The sequence below is a fragment of the Python bivittatus genome, unplaced genomic scaffold (assembly GCF_059951505.1).
Source record: "Python bivittatus isolate LINGU-HERP-01145 unplaced genomic scaffold, Pbiv_v1 ctg000780_np1212, whole genome shotgun sequence".
In the NCBI taxonomy this organism is placed as follows: Eukaryota; Metazoa; Chordata; class Lepidosauria; order Squamata; family Pythonidae; genus Python; species Python bivittatus.
Genome location: NW_028277108.1, coordinates 2,142,718 through 2,162,393, shown reverse-complemented (window position 1 = coordinate 2,162,393; position 19,676 = coordinate 2,142,718). Strand labels below are relative to the sequence as shown.

The following is a 19,676-nucleotide window of genomic DNA, read 5'->3' as shown; positions in this document are numbered from 1 at the left end:
TTTATCATGGTTAAAAGCATGAAGCTTTCATGAGGAAAGGAAGGCAACTCTAGCAGGACAGATAAGAACATTTCATTATATGCTAAAGGAAAGTCTGTGTGCATCATTTTCTGGCTGCAGAGTTTAATCAGCTATGGTATCACAGCTCTGAAATGTGGAATTTACAAGGGGCAACTGATAAACAGCTTTGCCAAGGAGTAAGTGTGCTACAACTGCATAACAGAAACTTGTCACAAACATTTAGGGAGATTTAAAGATTTGTATAAGATTTTAAAGGATTTATATTTTTAGCATTAAAAAATAAGATTTTTAAAAAGCATAAAGTAAAGAAATCATTGACAGCTAACATTTCCTAGATTTGGTAATTGGCAAAACAGAGAAGCCTGAATATTTTGCTTTGAAATTTGACTCTAGATAGAAATATTGATCCATTATCTATAATTAGAACACAAACTTTTAAGAATTGCAGAGGAGAAATACACCCATCTGGTGACACTGTGATCTCAGCAGTAACTGGGTAAGTATTGCCAGTCAAACATCTAGAAGGAATTCAAAGTAGGACTGAAATAAAGCTTGTCATCCAGTGAAACTAGCCTGTTTTGACTTTTAAACAGGACCTTTGCTTTACATATTTCACTTTGAACCTCATGAATTTGAAAATGAAACATTTAAGCATCTACTTTTCCTCCAACCCTCCTAAATCTAACCATGTCCATTACTGACAATTTGGAAGAGAATTCAGAAACAAGTTAGGGTTTGTTTTTGTAGTTTGACTTTTTAATTAATTAATTTTAATTAATTAATGGGGGTATTTATTTTTTAACTGTTTGTGGGTTTTACTCTCATTGTGAGCTGCCCAGAGTCACTCACTGGGGGAGATGGGCGGCGTACAAATTTAATACATAAATAAATAGTGTCTCATACATTCCTGTTCCTTGCAAGTACATTGGCATCAGAACTGTCTTCCAAAAATTGTTTGTGTTTTAGGAAAGTCCCAATATGACTTAACTGTGTACCCTAATGCATTTCAAATCTGTTTAGGTAGCTGAATTTTTAAATGCTTTTTAAAATAAAATTGTGGTAAGAACAACTAAAAACGAACATAGCTGCTGACATAGATAAACAGGGCTTCCCCTGCCATGAGGCACCCCCTGGTGGACAGGGGTGTAAAAAAATCAAGATGGTGGCCATGGCCATACAACTGAGACTCCGTCCCTTTTTGACATGCAACATTTCGTGATGGACAGATCTGTAGGCACACCACGTAACCTAGTCTGTCTGGTTCAGGACAACAGAGGATAACATTTCCTATTTAAGGGAAACCCAGCACATTTCTCTACATGGAAAAGGCGGGGGGGGGAGGGGAGCACCATTTTGCAGACAGCTGATATCTTGAGTCAGCCTGTGGACAAAATAGCAAGTTCAACATTAGCCATTGCTTAGAACAGAAGCTATGTCAGCCCAAACATATAGTTTAGGTGCAATTTTGTCCAGTCAGGTGATGATGATACATGCCAAGAGATCTTCAGGTAGAATCATCCTTTGGACTGAATGTTCATTCTGAATGGTTTAGTTCCACTTCTAGGATGTTCATAGCCAGAGCTTCCAATTTTCCAAATTTAATTTTGAATTTAAGGAGATTTCAATTAGCGAAAGAAGAATAGCAGAAAGTAAAAGTGAGCAAGGTTTCACCCTTGGCACTGTCTGAACTATTGAAATACAGTAGTGAACTAAAAGATCACGGTATGTAGGACTGAGGAGCAAGTTAGGGGTGATGGAAAGTGCTGTTCAAAACACCGGAAAGACAAGTTGAGGAACTCTGATTTAGATAATGCAAAGAAGCTATTTGGGTGGCTCTCACCTCCAACACTCTCAGTAGTACTCAATAAACTCCAGTTGTTGTTTTTCTTAAAGCATACCCCAAACCCTCTGAGGATACTATAATTTCCAGGTATTTAATTTTGTTGTTTTAACTGCATGAGGTGATCTTGGAGTTCCATGTCAATATATCTACCTTATTTCCTTTTATTTAAACGAACGAACATTTGGCTTTAGATGAATTAAAGGCAGTTTTTCCAATGCTCAGGAAGGTAACTTTTGAATAAATGTCTGCCACTGTTGCATTTGTTTCTTGCAGCGTTATCGTGGTCACGTTCATGGAAATTCCAGCTCTCATTTTCTTGGCATCACAGTTCACAACCTGAGGTGGTTAAGGATTTGGCAGAATGCACCACCTGTCCGGCTCTCAGTTTAGATCAGGGTTACGCCTTCAGCTCTATTTGAAATTCAAACTGACGGGGCTCAGGAGATGACGAGAGAAAGTAGCAAATGCTGACGCTCCACCACTTTGGATTCTGACCCTTCCCAATATCCCTTCAAGCCCAGATTTAATATTTCTCTGGCCAGTGACCTTAGCAGAGAAAGATACCCCTCTCCAGGCTTAGTGCCACGCAGTAAATATTTTAAACAAATGCAGACCAGAAAGAACTTCTGACAGGGTTTATTTCCGAAAGATCTTTGCCCCCAAAATCTTGTACAGAATTTCACCCGGCAATACATTATCTACAGCAGAGTTATTCCAGAGGGTTGTCACTAAAGTTGCAGCAGCCTGGTGATCATCGAAGCATAGCTGAAGCATGCAAACATCACAGTACATCTGAGGCACCTCTATACTATGTGACTGGACAAGCTGCCCTTTGCAGACCAGAAGCTGTGCTGGGTAATGGTGTGGCAGATGACACCAAGTACATAACAACATCACACAACGGGGTGAAACCTAGATGTCTGGGTATATTTCGGCTTTACAGGCATATTCTGGAAGCTTTAAATATGTTTTAAGATAAAGGCGTAAATGGCCATATTTATTTATGTGTCAAATAAATAAATGGCAGAAAATCCTGTCGCTGATTTTCAAGAGGTCAACAACTCAGTTTTGGTAATGTGGGAGATCCAAAGAGAGGCGTGAAAAGTGAGGCATAAAAAATGCTGTTCAAGAATACTCCCTCCTTATCTTAAAGAGCGGGCAGCTTTTTTTTTTTTGAAATGCCCCCTCTTTAAGATGGACACAGCATTATTTGAATAGTTACATTTAAAGGAAGCATCCTTTGTGCTATAATTCTCATCAGTTGCCAGCATAATGGGACAATACGAGTTGCAATCCAACCCACGTAGAACACATCAAGCTGAAGTTGATCTAAAAAGCCATGTTTGGGCTGCACCACATTATTCTTGCAGGAAGGGGGAGCTCACATAATGAAAAGCTGTTCCGTATGAGAGAGAGAGAAAAAAAATCCCGGACACGGAGATGCAGGATAACAAGAACCTAACTTTCTCCTTGCTATATCAGATCCTTACATTTAGGTCTTAAAGATTCCTAGCATCAGGAGCCTAAGTTATGATTCAGTTTCTGACTTGCCTTGACTCAGGCCTCTCTCCTTATGAAACAATACCTACCCAATCTCCAGACGATCCTGTTGCAAGTCAGGTAGAAGGAGCTCTGTAACCCAACTTTGCATCTTGTTCCTTGCCTTAGCCTAATGCCATTACCAACCATCTCTGCTAGAAGCTTTGGCCCTCTTTTGTTCAACGCTCTCAGTCTCTATCTTCTACCTTTCAGATCAGAAGATCTTTTGCTCCTTGTGGTTTCATTTATGTCCATCTGCTGTTCCTTTGTAGATACTCTGATTTAGATTTTGGGATCTACAAACAGGTTGCTTCCCTTGGTTCCTTGTGGTTGACAGCCCACTTCTTGGCAAGACACTAGCATCTTAAATACTTGGACAGAAGAGCTAGTCCCGACGATCTGGATTAGAGAGAGGAATTATCCACACATGGTGGACCTCTTCTGTAATAATGCTCCCCATAGCTTTTTAAAGCCAATTCTTAGCCTAGCTCAAGAGCAGTATTTGTCATTCTGCAGCTATTACTAAGTGCTTCCCTAAGCAGTTGGAGAGGATTGATAAGTATTAATGGCAGTTTTGGTTTTCCCCAAACCGGTGCTCCTCAAATATGCTGAGACTACAATCTCACAAAATCCATTACCCATCACAAAATGCTAGTAATTATAGCCTCAATATATCTACAAGGCAGCAGACTGAAAGGCTAAACACTTTAGTACAGTATAAGCAGGAGTGGGGAACCAGTGTCCTTCCAGATGTTGAACTACAATTCCCAGCATCCCTCACCATTGGCCTTATTGGTTTGGGCTCACAGATTGTAGTTTAACAATATCTGAGAAGTCAAGGTTCCCCACCCTGGCTTAACTCATGGACTAGAGGCATCATCAGGTGCATGGAATTAATCTTCATTTATCAATTAAATATATACACAGGTGGAAATAAATCCATAACGAATCCATAACTGCATGTGCTGTAAGAAGTCTTGTTAATCTTTTACAAGACTCCCTTACTCTTGCTACAAGAACTAATATAGGTACCCCTCTGAAAAATGGAAACATCAGCAAGCCATCCCAGGTCAAATCTCAGAGATGAACTACCTTATATCCCTTCAAACGTAATGCTTTTCATTTTGCAGGACACAAAGGAGAAAATAAAAAGCACATATGCTCATAAACCAGGCTAAGACATTCCACCCATAGTTTGCTTGACAACGTAGTATGCCAATACATGAATAGTTCGCTTATTTAAACAGGCTGAGGCTTCATACCATGATCGGGCTGGCCATAGTTCAATGGTACAGCATGCGCCATGCAAGCAGAATGCCTCCAGTTCAATTCCAAACATCTCCAGCTAGGAAAGGCTCCGAGTTGAAACCATGGAGAGCCACTACTCGTAACTGCCACTAGTGCTGTGCTTTGGGGTCCTAACAGAAGCTGACAAATCAATCTGTTCCAGGGCTACCTTGTTTTCTTGTTTACAATGCAGAACACTGTTATGTTAATTACTTATAAAACACAATACAAAATGCACATTCTGAAGCAATGTCAGCTTCTGATCTATTTGGTGCTCTTTCTTTTGTTGGTTCTTGCTTTGTTGGGTGCCTCTCCCTTTCTGATGGCCCTTCTGCATTGTACTTGGAACATTTTCCATTCTGAAGGCAACTGATTTATAAAGGCTCTCCCCCATCAGAAATGAAGCACAGCCATCTTTTAAGGAAGCAAGGGGGCAGCAGTCTTTTTCAGAAGCTGTGAGGAGTCCTGAAGAATCTTCATGGGACAGATTAGATCTAGGAATCCCAGAATCTCCACTGCAGCGCAACTGAACCCTTACTTTATGCTTGCTTGAGCTACGTATACTTAGCCCTCACACAAAACTAACACCAATGCTTCCACCACTTCTTGCAAGACATTTATCTTTGGAGTATGACTTCTCTTAATGATGAGACAAAGTGGTAATGCACATACACAAAGCAAAAAGTGCAACTAAAGATGACCAAAGAACAACTGATGCCCATCTGTGCAAAGAACAGATGCTCACAAATGCACAGGCCTTCAATGAAGAGTGCAGGGCATTCATCCTTTCCTCTTCCCCTACAATCGAGAGGGAGGTAGAAGGGGCTTGTGCAGGCTGCCAAACAGCAGCCAAAAGAAAGTGATCTTTTGCCCCAGAGGCCTGTCTTATTCTACTCCTAAACTAGAGATCTAACGGAGATGTCTATGCATTCAGGTGTTGGCCTCGCTTGCTCCACTGCTTTCATGGTCAGCCTTCAGAGAATGGAAATAGAGTTGAAGACCATCCACAGGGTGCACAATTGGCACGGTTTGCATCTTTGGGAAATCAGCCGTGGCCAGTTCCCAGCGGGTTGTGCTAACCAATTCAATGGCAAGCATCTTGAGAATGGCTTGGGCCAGTTCTTTGCCTATGCAATTTCGGACTCCACCACCAAAGGGAATGTAGTGAAAGCGGAGGGAGGCAGAGGTTTTGTGATCCTCCCGGTCTTCCTGCGATACCCAAAACCTCTCCGGATCAAAGGTGTCTGGGGGACTCTGGTAGATGCTGGTGGTCTCGTGTGTATCTCGAATACTGTACATCACGCTCCAACCCTTCGGAATCTGGTAGCCCTTTAGGGGAGGGAAGGAGACAGAACAAAATCAGCACCACAGACAGCAGCCTGCAGGATGCAACCTGCCAGAAAGTGTGGGGGAATATCTGCAACAGTTTGATCCAACCTTTTGGAAACGGGAGGAGGGAAGACTCATTTGATCCATTACCCTTGTACTTAGACTGGCTAACTTCAAAAATATTACTAACCGTCTATAAATACCCATTTTTAAAATGTGGATTTTCTGCTACAAAGTGCTGTCACTTCAGACAACTAACAGCAGAGAGAAAAATTCATTAATAGACCAATTTTTCACTAAGTTTCTTTTAACTAAGTTTATCTCTTCTCCTTAATGGGTGGCTTGACACGGTTATTTTATTCTGTGCTTTAAAAAATTTTTCAGTGTCCTTCTGGGAACTACTGCTATAGGTCAATGAACAAATTTTAGAAATAAATGGAAACCCATTTATTTAGAAAATACCATTACTTCAGTTAGTGAGAATTACAGTCTCAGTGAATATTCGTACACTGAGATATTCTTGGTATAACATCAGCACTACCTTGGAATGGCAGTTCCAGGTCCCATTCCAGATAAGAGCAATCATAACTTGCAGTTATACTGGTCCGTCCTTCCTTCTGCTTTGAATCAGTGTTGACTCCTGGAACTTACAAGTCCCTGTAGTTTTCTTTGCAATATTTTTGAAACTGGTTTGCTCTAGCCTTCTTCCTAGGACTGAGAGAGGGGGACTGGTCCAAAGTCACCCAGCTGGCTTTGGCCTGAGGCAGGACTAGTCACAATCTCTTGGTTTCTACCCTAGCATCTTTAACCATTACACTAAAATTGGCTTTATTATACTACCTAAATCATGCCAAATGATTCTTAGGATTGGACACAATCATTTTGGTGATCTGAATGAAGCAAGTATCTTGACCTCACTCCCTCCTCCAGTTCTCAATCTTTTTATGACAAATATGCAGTTCTCTGGAGGCTGCATTCTATCAAATTAGGCCATCGATCCATCTTGCCCAAAACTGCTGACAGGATCTGATAGCAGCTCTCCAGCATTTGAAGCAGTATTCTTTTCCACTCCTAAAACAGTGATGCCAGAAACTGAATCAGAGATCTCCTGCATACAAAAATTCCTGTCACTGTTTCTGTGCCCCTTTCCTACTTGAGTTTTCTTCACTAACTCTTCTAGTCTCACTCATAATCATAGTCCTCCACCCAATACTTGAGATCTTGTTTACTGAGCTTCTTCTGTTTTTCTCATCCCTAGTTACAGTACTTACAGTCCATCTGAGACATCCTTTCTCATACCCAAAGCTCAGCTTCCTACCAGTGGCCCTGGGATTCCTCACATATCTGATGGCTCTACACAGAAGACTTCTTGAAATCATTAGGAAGCCAAAAAGTGTTCTTCCTGAGTTCCCATATAAAATCCTCAGCCTAACCTTCTAAAATCCAGCTCAACCCAGGTTCCTCACTCTTCCACCCAAAGGATAGGTAGCAAACCACACAACTCACATCTAGCTCAAAGGTCTGTAAGGCTGTCCTATACCCTCCAGATACTGGGGGCAGCAAACGGAGAACTTCTTTAATGACACAATCCAAGTAGCGCAGACGGTTCATCTTCTCCAGGGTCAAGTAAGCATGGCAACAATACTCAGATCTTTCCAGACTGCAAAGGAACTGTCCTGTTTCTTCCAGCCTGGACAGTGAGCTAGGGCCATTTGTAGTTCCATGGATAGTTTCCTGGGACCCTTTAGCCATGACATCTCTATTGGGTCCTTTCTCTTCCCTCTTGGTCTCTCTGCCTTGTTCTCTTCCCAGTCTGGATGGAAGAGGCAGTTTGTAGTCACTATCTTTGTTTTCCTTTTCATGTGCAAGTAAAGTCTTTTGGCCAGACTGGTATTTTGTCAGAGAATCCTCAGCAGCAAAGCACTGATATTGTCCAGTAAGGCCATGAGAGACTAGTTCCTGCTGGATCTTTTTTATAACCAATGGGTGCTTCAACAAGAGTAAGATCATAGAAGTAGTAGCGCTGGCAGTGGTGAAGAAAGCTGCAAATATTAGTTCAATTGCAGACTCCTATAAGGCAAGCCATAGAGATGTATGAATTAGAAGATTGTTCCTCATACTATATGCATATGCCATTAATAACCTGAGTGTCACTTGTGTTTTCATCTCAGATTTACTGAGATTAGAATTCAGATTTTCAAAAGAAAAATGCTAATTTGAAAATGTCGTTCAGGAGTTATGAGGATCCTAGGAGTTACTGTTGAACACTTGTGGAAATGCTGGTATTCCAAAAGCCCTTGGCAATATACCTTCAAGGTTTCCCCATACCTGTCATGGCCAGCTCAGACTCAGATGAGGAGACTGACAATGAGCAGCCAGTTCCAGAGTTGCCCGACAAACCGCTGCCTGCGAAGCTGCAGGCAGCAGAGGTTGTGCCATCCGGGAACCAGGAGGCACAGCTGCCACCGCTTTCTGAAGATGGGGCGTCTGAGCTGCCACCCCCTCCCAGAGCAAGGGCTTGCCATGCAGAGAGCAGAGCAGAGCAAAGGTGCTCTGAAAGGCTCCTTGTAAGAAAGGAGCTGTGCCCTTCCTAATGAGCAACACTGGGGTTGCTTCTATTTAAGAAGAGCAGCGAGCTCAAGCCTTTCCATTGGCAACAACTATTCATTTACCCAGACTCCGTGCGCCTTGGCTGCTGACTTGAAACCCTGTGACTGTGACTCTGGACCTGGATTGGCCGATGAGCCTTCTGCAACGTTCAGATCCTTGGCCTTTGCTTGACGACTCTTGCGTCTGCTGTTTTGGATCTGAACTCTCTTAAGGCAAGCTTGCTTGACTTTTGGGGACTTGTTTTCTCTACTGCGTGTGTGTTTGTATTCACATTTCCTTTGCTGCTTGTTTATTTGCTTCACAAACTTCTCAGTAAAGTTTGCAGCCACCTCTCTGTGTGTTTGTGCGTGCGTGGCTTGGGACAGGACAACACCAACTTCTGACTGCTCCCCCAGTTTTCCTCTCTCCCCCTTTCTCTTTCTTTCCCTTCCTTTAAAGTATGTAAGGATGGGTATAGAGGAGGAGAAAAACAAGAATAAGATAGGATCTTCATGTATTTTGTGTGTAGGTGTGTGCGTGTATATGAAGTTCAAAATATTTGGAAGGAACAACACTACTTGGCTTGCATTTAGGACATCAACATTTGATAGAACACCTTCAGTTAGGGTCAGAAACAACTAGCCAGTGTAAGTGAGAAGAATAGAAATCGTAAGACAAAAGTCCCTGGAATTTTCTTTCCATAATTTATGCAGTATATACTATATACTAACTGAATTACCTAAACAGACTCCATGGACAATTTCAGGTAGAGTGCATGACAGTAGTCTAATCTGGATGTAACCTTTTAGAGATTATGGACTGGCTCCAATCCAATTCATACCGTTCGTTTACCCAGACTCCATGTGCCTTGGCTCCCGACTTGAAACCCTGTGACTCTGGAACTGGACTGGCTAATGAACCTTCTGCAACGTTCTTTGTACTGATTTAGAAAATCACATTGAGTCAATTCAAAGGTATCCAACTGGACAATTTGATTCAGAAACTCAATTCAATCAGGAGATTTAATCAAATCTCAAAATCAAAGCTTTACATATTCATAGTATCCTCATATTTATTTAAATAGCCATTAAAAGGCCTTAACTCCTCAGGGAAATGGAGCTCACCAAGGCTAAAACAGTTTAGGAAATATGCACTGGGTTGAACTACAAAATCAATCTGACTTTCTGCTATTTGAGCTCTGTTATTGCTACTAATGCTAATAGAATGAAGATGAAAACAAAACAGATGTACAGGTAGTCCTCACTTACTGACCACTCTACAGTGACCATTCAAAATTATAACAGTGGTGAAAAAGGAGACTTATGACTGGTCCTCAAAGTTGTGGCTGTCGCAGAGTCACCAGTGTCACGTGATTGTGATTTGGGCACTTGGCAACTGGCATGCATTTATGACAGTCGCAGCATCCTGCAGTCACATGATCATCATTTGCGACCTTCACAGCCAGCTTCCCACAAGCAAAGTCAATGGGGAAGCCAGCAGGAAGTGACTAACCACAGTCATGTGACATTTTGCTTAACAACCTGTGGTGATTTGCTTAACAACCACAGCCAGAACTAACAAACTGACATCGTAAGTCAGGCACATGATATTTTACTTTATGACCACATTGCTTAGCAACAGAGTTGCCAGTCTCAATTGCAGTCGGTAAGTGAGGACTACCTGTATGGTCTAAACCAGCCTTCCTCAATCAGGTGCTTTCTAGATACATTAGCACTGCAGCTCCCAGAATTTCTAGCTAAATTTACTGAATAGGATGCAACTTTTTGTTGCACTCCCACCTGTAACATCCACAGAGTGGATGAAGAGAGAGAAAAAAAAATTAAATGAAGTTTTTAACTTCATGTGTATCAAGTTACTCACAGCCCATAACAATACCAAGGTCAATAAATCGACAATATATTCCATCTCACAATATCAAAATAGCAATCCAAATCATTTTGAAAATTATCACAGACTTTTATAAAATGATCTGCACATGCTATTGTTCCCATGATACCATCCTGGTTTGATTATCTGAAAAGGCATTTTTAAAAACGTTTTCTGTACTAGTTCAGGCAACTGCTTATGTCACACGTCATTTATCAACCAGCTCAGTTTGTTTCCAGGAGCCAGATGATAAATGAAACTTTTACTCTTGATTGTTTCCATGGATTTCAGGTGCCAAGCAAGAAGGTGGTTTCCAACTGAAAGCAGTAGCAGAAGACTTCTGCAAGGATATGGGTAGAAGAAAGTACCACAGATTTTAATGGAAATGTTTCTCCATAAGTTCACACTGAGCAGTCTATTAATTTAAAAAAAAAAAATGATACCACTGAAAAGTAGGCTTCACCCAATGCAGTGCATTATGTTTATTCAACTCAATAGAGGAATGGAGGAAGCAAGAACCACCTTAGAAGGAAACACCAACTCTTTTTGAATCACTGGTTGCTAATATTAAAACAACCAGATTCCACACCATACTGGCATTTAGAAGGCCAGTCTACCACTTTTCCCAAGATGTATCAGACTGTAATTTCCATAATTTTGACCAGCATGGTCAATGGCCACCAATGTTGGAATCTGAACACTAAATTGAAAAATCTGTTATAATATCCAGATTACCAGATTGCAAATTTACCACTGCACATAGCCAGTGGATTTCTTCACAAATGACAAAGCTAAGCTTCTTGGAAATGACAAATTTTGCTTTTTTTGTTTCGGATCAGGGCTGTGGTGAAAGTACTTTAAGGAACCTGCTGCCTTGGGCACTGGGAAGAATCCACTGGTGAGGGAATAGCAACATTCACATGTTCTTGCAGAATGGCAAAAGCAGTGTCACAACACTAGCCTTGTCCCTTAGAGGCAATGCACTAAGAAGAGGGGCAGGCTTATGTCACAGTGCCACAATACTGTTTAGGTCACTCTGACCCCCTTGCCCCTCCCAATGCTTCTGTGGGAGAAGGATGGACAACCAGAGTTGTCAGTAGACAGATGGACAGAGAAGCTGGCTGATGGGGAAAAGGTCTGGGTAATCTTGTAAATAAAAGACGTCTGGTGTTTAGGCAAGGAGATCACTGGGAAGATGCCTGAAGTAGAAGCTCCAGTTGCAACATCAGATAAAGTAAAGCATGCAGTATTCAGGTCAAGAAAGAACTGGTTTAAAATTGCTAAAACAACTGCATGTGTTCACAGATGAATGGTGAAACACCCGAACCATGGTCATGTGACCAATTTCTTGAGTCTACAGGGTTGCAGAGATATAAAAGCTCAGAAAAACAAATCAACCTTTTTACAAATAAATATTTTTCTTGCTAAAACCAATTTCTGAGTGACTGCTATCAAATCTTCTTTGCACTCTATGAAGCTGTGTTATCCTGGTATCCATAAATATTAGGGGGCCAGACATTAGCCATTCTAAAAAAGTATTTTCAACCCAGATATACCACAAAATTACACCAGCTGAGACACCATCTTCTGACAGGGGCTATTGTCAATCCCTGCACAAAACCACTGATCCCCAGGACCATAAAAATCATTACCTTCAATTCCTGCATGGTGAAATCTTTGCCATGTTCCTTGGCACTGTTGATGATAAAATCCAGGGCATCACGGCGAGCTTCAGGATCCTTCCTCTGCAGCTTCTCCAAGATGGCTTTCTCCATGTAAGTATGTAAAAGATCACGAGCCTTTATTCCCTGAGGAACAGAGGATAATTCAAAAGATGAGCACAGAGATCTGGTTCAGAAACTCATTCAGAAAAGTTACACCTTGAGGTTTACAAGAAGAAAGCTGCGTATGAGGGCATGGATCAGAGATTTTTCACACTGCAAGAATTGTTTAAGAAGAAAAATTCAAATCAACCAAATCCGCTGGTTTCAAACTTGCACTTTTCTCCAAAAGGAAGAACAGCCTTGGCCTAGATGGTTGGGGATGAAGGGAGCTGAAAGTCAACATGCCATATTAGTGAAGGTTCAACTGAAGTGGCTATAGGATCAGAGCTTTGGCTGGAAGCCTACAAGCATTTACTCAGGAGTAAACCTTACTAAAATAGAGCCAGTTTGGTGTAGTGGTTAAGGCAACAGGCTAGAAACTAGGAGACCATGAGTTCTAGTCCCTCCTTAGGCACAAAGCCAGCCGGGTGACCTTGGGCCAATCACTCTCCTTAGCCTAGGAAGCAGGCAATGGAAAACCACTTCTAAATCTTGCCAAGAAAACTGCACAGAGTAGTCCAGGTAGTCACCAGGAGTCAACACTGATTCGAAGGTATGAAATAAATAAATAAAGCCTTACTGAACACACAGGGATTTATTCCTGAGAGAACTATAGATCCTACAAAAGAACTATAGATCTAGTCTCTTTGGGCCTTGGATAGATCAAGAGAGAACTAGTGGCTATGTTCCCATAATATATTGAAGGCCAACTTAAGTATAGACTAGGATCAGGAGACACAGGTTCAAGCCTATCCACAGCCATGGAAGCTTGCTGGCAGCTTGGGTTAGTACATCACTACTGACACCCTGAGCACAAATTAGTTCACTAATCTGTTGTGACAAACCCAACACTTAGTGTGTTGAACTGAATCAGCTGATTAAACCATGATCAAATTCACGTTGGGTTAGTGTGCCTTGTGAACACAGTGCCTCTCTTCAGTCAGTCTATTCTATAAAATTATTTGTAGAAGGGGGTGGGAATTGAAGGAGAGTGTGCTATATAGACAGGCTTGAACTTCTGCAAGAAAGGCTCACTCAAATCACATTTAAACAATTAATAGAAATAAAAGAAGCTGTGGCTTTGGCCTTCAAAATGACTTTCAAATAAAGCCACTGCTGAATGAGGTAGCCTGGGGCAGAACTTCCTTATTTTCACTGCCAAATGGGGGTGTCCTGATTTGCAAGTGTGCCAATCCTGATAAGCAAGATGATTTATTTATGATTTATTTGATTTCTATAGCCGCCCATCTCAACAAGTGACTCTGGGCAGCTGCCCAGATTTACTTCCATCCTCTTTCAGGATGCTGGTAATCAGCCCAAAATGACCAGCGGTCACAGCAGCCTGAATGGGGTGGGGGCTGGCTTTTCTGATCTGGGTTGCTGCTTGGGCTGCTCTTCTGATCTGGGCATTTCTCAAGTTCTAATAATAGGGGGGAAATGGGAAACTGTGGGAAGAGAGTAGGACACAAATATTCCCAGAGAAGATCCTGTCATAATTAGGCAGTTATAGATCAGGAGAACAGGGATGGGATGGGATGGGGGGTGATGATGATGATGGTGTGTTCTCTTCTCCTACTTTGCTTGCAGCCTAGAGAAAAGCCTGAAGACTGGAAAGCAGTGGGTGTGCAAGGAACTCAGGGCACAAAGTGTGAAAGGAGAGGGCAAATGTGGGAGGAGAAATGCTTCTCATGGAATCTGCCTGCTCACCCAAGGGGAGGGGCATGCAGGGTGGTGACTTTGAACCTAGATCACTGCTGGCCTGGACGCTCCCCTGGTTGCTCGTTTTTCTTCAAGCTAAATTTGAGGCATTATTCTAGCCCTCCACCAACCTAGCATCTCCCAGGTTGCAGCTGGACCACAATTCTCCTGATCTTCCATTAGTCCAGCTTCATCCTGGAGGTTGGGAAGGGTTATGTTGACAATAAGGCTTTGAGGGGTTGGGAGAATGCCATTTTCAGGTCTCCTTCAATTTTTAAACCCTTGAATGGAGGGGAAAGTCCTTCCCTTTCACAGGGAAAGGCAAAAGGATGATAGAAGCTCTGGAGCCCTTTTCTTCTTAGAAGGCTCTGGCCCTTTCTCAGCTGCACGGGCAATGGGCGCAGGTGCAAAGTGCTTTTCCCTGGCGCTAATGCCCATGGCCCCTCGCTGACTCCCGTGCAAGTGGAACTCCTGAGCCAACGTGGGGCCCCACAGTCCCAGCCGGTACCTTCCTCAGTCCGCTGAAGGGGATGTTGAGCGGCAAGCAAAAGAGGTTCTCCACCAGCTGCTCGAAGGCCCCGGCCAGCTCCTCGAACTGCTCCTCCTCCAGCCGGAGCCCCAGCAGGATCCGCGCAGCGATGCGGAAAGTCAAGGCCTTGGCCGAAGCGTAGACGGCGATGGGCCCCGGGCCGCGGCACCAGCCGCGCAGCTCCCAGCTCACCAGGCGCTGGATCCGGGGCAGGTAGGTCTCCAGAGCGGCGCGGCTGAAGACGCGCGTCAGGATCTGCGGCGCAAAGGGAGAAGCAGGGCGCGAGAGCCGAGAGCCGAGAGGCGGGGAGGCCCAGCCCGGCCCAGCCCAGCCCAGCCCAGCCCAGCCGGGCGCCAGAGCGTTTCCAGGGCCGGCGCTCAGGGGTCCGGGAGGGGAAGCGACGGCCGCGGCAAGCGGCGCCTCAAGTCTCTCCCCGGCCGGGCTTAGCGGAGACGCCCAGGCCCTTCCCGAGCTAAGCTTAAGCGGGGAAAGGCTCGGCTTCCGAAGGCTCCTCTGCGGTTCGACTCAGCCCCACGAGGCGGAGCAGCCCGAGACCCCTGCGGGCCCAGCGTCAGCCTAGCCGAAGCGAGCGGTAGGAAACTTCCTACATGTCGCTCTCCAGACATCGGGGGACCGCAGCCCACCATCCCCAGCCTCACGAAGGCGCGGCCGTCCACCCCATCGCGAGAGCCCCCGGCTGGAGCGAGGCCCGCCTGGGAAAGGCAGGCGGGCGGGCGGGTCCCCGCTGCCCCCCGCCCGGGCCCCGCCCCCGCCCTCCTTACCTTCCTCCTCTGCCGGTGCGTCTCGGCGTGGGCGTTGAGGAGCGTGTGCGAGCCCAGCAGGATCTGGGTGCTGAGCGGCCACTGGGCGCTCACGAGGCTGTGCTCGCCCAGCAGGATCTTACGCACGTTCTCGGCCCCGCTCACGCGGACCACCGGCTTGCCCAGCAGGTGCGTCTTGAACACGGCGCCGTAGCGCTGCCGCCGGGAGCTGTGAAAGCGGGAGCCCTGCTCGGCCGGGGGAGAGAGGGAAGGGCGGGGGTCGGACCGGACTGGGAAATCGCCGCCGCCGCCTCTTCGCGCTGCTAAAGAAGGTCAGCAAGTCGAGGGTGCCTCTGCGCAAGCGCAGAGCGCCTTTATCTTGGCGCCCAAATCGCTCAGCTGCTCGGCTCCTGCCAGGGCTTAACTAATAGCAAGCGCTAATCCCGGAACGGGCGAGATCGACGGCATCCGTGGCTTTAAGTCCTCTTTGTCCGCCCACCTTACTAGGAGCATGAAGTGGTGACAGGCCCCATCTCCGGCCGATGGTTTTTCAGATGCTGAGGATCAAACCCCGAAAGGCGGGAGGAGCGAGGAAATGGCTGAGAGCTACCTTCTCCTTCGCCCACCAATTCGGGAATAAATCTCTTTGAAGTGAGTGGAAAACTAGAAGTGTCCTCCCAACAGGGCGGAAATGTAGAGCGAACGGGCTGAGGGTCATTTGGAGTCAGAGCCGTCATTTTTTAAAATGGGCACATTCCTGGAGGATGGCCTTAAGCATGTGCAGAGTGCCTCGCCTTCAACCAGCAGCAAGGTTTCCAGGGTCGCAGCTGCTCCAAATTGAAGGCAGCGTTTCCGTGGCTTAACGGCTAGGAAACCCCGGCTTCAAGCCCAGAACTCGGGGGAAGGCTTTGGGCCAATCCCTCTTTTTCTGCCTGACCTACCTCCCAGGGCTGTCGGGAGGATAACCCTGGAGTGGGCACCGACCGAAGGCAGCGACCCTGACTGGCTGCCCCACCGCGGGATGCTCACCTGGATCAGCCAGTGCAGCGTCTCCCCGAAGAAGGGCCACCCCATGGAGCCCTTGGGCAGCGGCAGGGCGCTGGCGCGGTCCCGGCTCAGGCTCCAGCGGAGGGCCCAGAGGTGGCGGGCCGCGATCAGCAGGAGTCCCGCGGCGGCGGCGGCAGCTAGCGCGGCCTCTAGCCAAGCCAGCGCGTCCCCGGAGCCCCCCGGCGGCTGCGCCTCCTGGCCGGCTTTGGCTGCCCGGAGAAGAGGGGAAGGAGTCAGCTGGAGGGGGAGGGAGAAAGACGCGGCTGCAGCCCTGGCCGGGCTGGCTGGCGAGGCGGGGCACCTTTCTCCCCCTCCTTTCCGTCGCCTGGGAGGGGAGGCTGCCCGTCGGAGGGCGCTGGCCGGGATCCAGGCTCCTCGCTCTCCCGGCGCCTTTCGGCTTGGTTCGGACAGAGCAGTCGGCAGCCTTAGGTTCCCTCTCCCCCGCCGGCCAGCTTCGAGTGCTTGTTCCCCCTGGGGCACGTTGTCGTGGCTGTCGTCGGAAGCCGGTTCCGCCCTGCAAAGGGGCTGCCCCGAGCTCGCCTGGGGCTCCGGAGCTGTTGCCGCCTGCTCGAACTCCCCTCCCTCCCTCCATTTCCCGGGCCACAGCTGTCAATGGACCGCCCCGCCTGCCCTACCCATGGCCGGGCGAGGCTTCGCAGGCGGGCGGGTCCCGGGCAGCCTCCCTTTGCGTCCCCTCGATGTTAAGCCTTGTTCTTTGCCTTGGGCCTCTTTATAGAGCTCCGCCGACCCACCTTCGCAGATGACGTCGCCGCTTGATATTCAAAGCGAGGCCCGAAACGGCTGCGATTGGCGCCCGGGAGGGTCCGCGAGGAGCGGAGTGGGGAGTGGGGGGAGCCGGCGGGGCCAATCTCGCCTTCTGGGCAGGCGGGGGAGCATCTCCCAGGTAAGCCGCAGAGGCGCCTCCCCCCTTGGGGCTCTGAGTCAAGGGCGATTTCTGGCCACGGGGGCAAGCGACCTTTCCTGCCCCCCGCAGGTGGTCCGCTGCGGGGATCCTGGAGGCTCCAACGCTCCCATTGTCTATTGTCCTAGGCGTGGTTTGATTGCTAAAACTGATAGATCTGGGGTCCTCCAAAAGCTCTAAGTTCCCGCTCCCGTGGCTGCTACCCAGAATTACTGGGACTGTTATCCAGCAACCGTTAGGGAAGGCTTAAATTCTCGGGGAAGAAAATGCAAGGTGGAACGAGGCTAAATTTGCAGCCCACTCGAACGGCCACCAGGGTGCCCAGCCCAGCAGCAGTGGGACACGGCAGGAAAAGAAGATACAGCGGGCATCCGTTATTGGGACCTGGACTTCACTGATTTCTTTAGGAGGCCTGACTTCTAGCTAAATTGGAGGAAAGTGTTAAGGCAGCCTCCTCGCCCCGCAAAAACCAGCGTGTCACTCAGAGGTGTTGAAGTACCATCCCCACCAGTCGACTCAGAGAAGGGGAATAGGGAAAGGAGCCGCCCAGTCATCGCCCGCTTTTCAGCTAAAGACAATGTTGCAGGGTGGAACTTAGGGTTCGTGCCAGCCGTGTCATCTTTCAGGATACTCCATTCCAGGCTATTGTGCCGTCGGCACTTTGTACACTCGATAGCTACAAGAGGAGACTCTTTCTCAGAATTAATTAAGACCACTGCGGATTCCTCACAGCGAGTGATTTACAGCATCTTAGGGCGTCGATATAAAGACCATGATAATAACTCTATAACTCCATACTGCTGGCGGGGGTATAAGAGGCTATAAATCACTAGTTAGGAAGTGCCCCAACTTTTTGGCCAGCAAAGCGTCAGCAAAGACAGGACGCCTGGCAAATGGAGGTTCACTTTGCAGAAACTGGCTGGATTCTCACATCCCGCTAAGCGATGGTTTGCTCAGGCATCTCTGCATTGAACCACACGATTTGAGGGGTGGCCAAGCAGTTTGTTTGGCTTTGACTCAACGCGTTGTGTGAACCCAAGTATTTTGATAGCAGACTCAAAAGACAATCCAGTTTCCTGCGCCATGCGAACAAAATCACTCTGGCCAAGCAAAGAAATGGGGGATCACTTCCTAACTAGGGGTTTCTCTCGCGGCCTAGCATCATCCGACCAGGGCCGCAATGATGCCTGGTGACAGCGTAAATTTTAATTATTTCCGGAGAAAATGGCCTCGATTCGTTTCAGGAACCTGGAGATAACCGGCACGCTCCTCCCGGTTACCCCCAAGAGAGGAGGGGACCCGTACTCCCGCTGGGCAGGAATCCGCCTCACACCGTCCAACCGGGGGCCTCCCAGGTGGGCGACTTCAATTCCCACATCGAGGGGGGGTGCGGGTGCGTGCCTAGGCAGGAAGGTTTCTGCTCCGAGCCCGCTTTCAGGCTGGGATCCAACTCTTGGGCGCTCTAGCACGGGGGGTGGGGGGGGAGAGGGTGGCTGCTGCACGTGCCACGGCCCGGGATCCTCCTTTGGGGAAGGTCCCGCTTGCTTTCGCTCTACTGGTGCAAGCTGCGGGATCGCTTCCCTGCCTCTTGCACTTCAACCAGGACGTCACAGGCCCGGCTTGGCAAGTCTCCAAGGCGTAAAGTCTTCAGTCCGCCCGCCAGCAAGTCGATTCGGAGCAGCTCAGCCGAGACTCGGAGAACTTGCGCCGCTCCGAAGCGCAAAGACGTCGCGGGAAGCCAAGTTCGCAGCTGGCGCTCCTGTCCCAGCTCGGCCGGAGAGGACAGGCAGCAATACCCCTCAACCTCAGCCGGGTAGGAGGAAGGAGGCTGCCAGGGGACGATGGGAGTTGTAGTCTGACACCTTTGAAGAGGAAAGTTGCGACACTCGAGTCCCCCCCCGCCCCCCACTGGAGCAAACGCCAAACTTCAATTCGCACCAGGCAGTTCTGAGACACAGGCCCCCCAAATACCCCATTCATTCTCACCGTCACACACGGAAGAGCCCTGCCACTCCCTGGAAGGGACGAGGGCGCTCTGGATCCCTCGCGGAAGATCCCAGTCTCGCCCCTTCTGGACGCCGACGGCCTCCACCTGAGCGTGCGAAGCGGCAACTCCCCGCTTTGGAGCACATTGACCGCCCGGAGGCAGCCGCCGCGCCCCGCCCCTAAATCCCGCGGAGGAAAACCCAGCGAAGGCGGCTAGCATTTTATCTTTGCTACGGAGGAAGGATGCGCCGGCTTCTCCAGGTGCATATCCGGGAAATGAGAAATCGCCCGGCCGGCTGGATCCTTGCGGTTCCGGGAGGAGCCGCCAGCCGCGGAGCACCGAGGGAGACGGAAGGCATGAAGGATCCGCAGGGGGAGAAGCTCGCCCAGGTACCTTTGCCCCGCAGCACCTGGC

The 19,676-nt window shown here is 47.6% G+C and overlaps 1 protein-coding gene across 1 annotated transcript; it reads right to left on the bottom strand.

Moving 5' to 3' along the window:
* Positions 1 to 2,495: 2,495 nt before the first annotated feature.
* CYP26C1 (cytochrome P450 family 26 subfamily C member 1) lies at positions 2,496 to 19,578 on the bottom strand. Its single transcript, XM_088129004.1, has 7 exons — positions 19,262 to 19,578; positions 16,336 to 16,562; positions 15,328 to 15,552; positions 14,525 to 14,800; positions 12,148 to 12,303; positions 7,526 to 8,089; positions 2,496 to 6,019 (listed from the first exon to the last, which is right to left on the bottom strand). Exons 1-7 carry the CDS (start codon positions 19,479 to 19,481, stop codon positions 5,621 to 5,623), a joined length of 2,067 nt encoding a protein of 688 aa, XP_087985130.1. The 5' UTR covers positions 19,482 to 19,578; the 3' UTR covers positions 2,496 to 5,620.
* Between the last annotated feature and the right edge of the window lie 98 nt (positions 19,579 to 19,676).

Excerpts from the sequence above, each read along its gene's own strand:
- CYP26C1 (XM_088129004.1), bottom strand. The coding sequence starts at position 19,481 with ATGCTAGCCGCCTTCGCTGGGTTTTCCTCCGCGGGATTTAGGGGCGGG. Across the intron at positions 12,304-14,524 it reads CCTTCAGCGGACTGAGGAAG|GGAATAAAGGCTCGTGATCT; the intron begins GTACCGGCTGGG and ends TCTGTTCCTCAG. Across the intron at positions 6,020-7,525 it reads TACAGACCTTTGAGCTAGAT|GGCTACCAGATTCCGAAGGG; the intron begins GTGAGTTGTGTG and ends CCTCCCCTAAAG.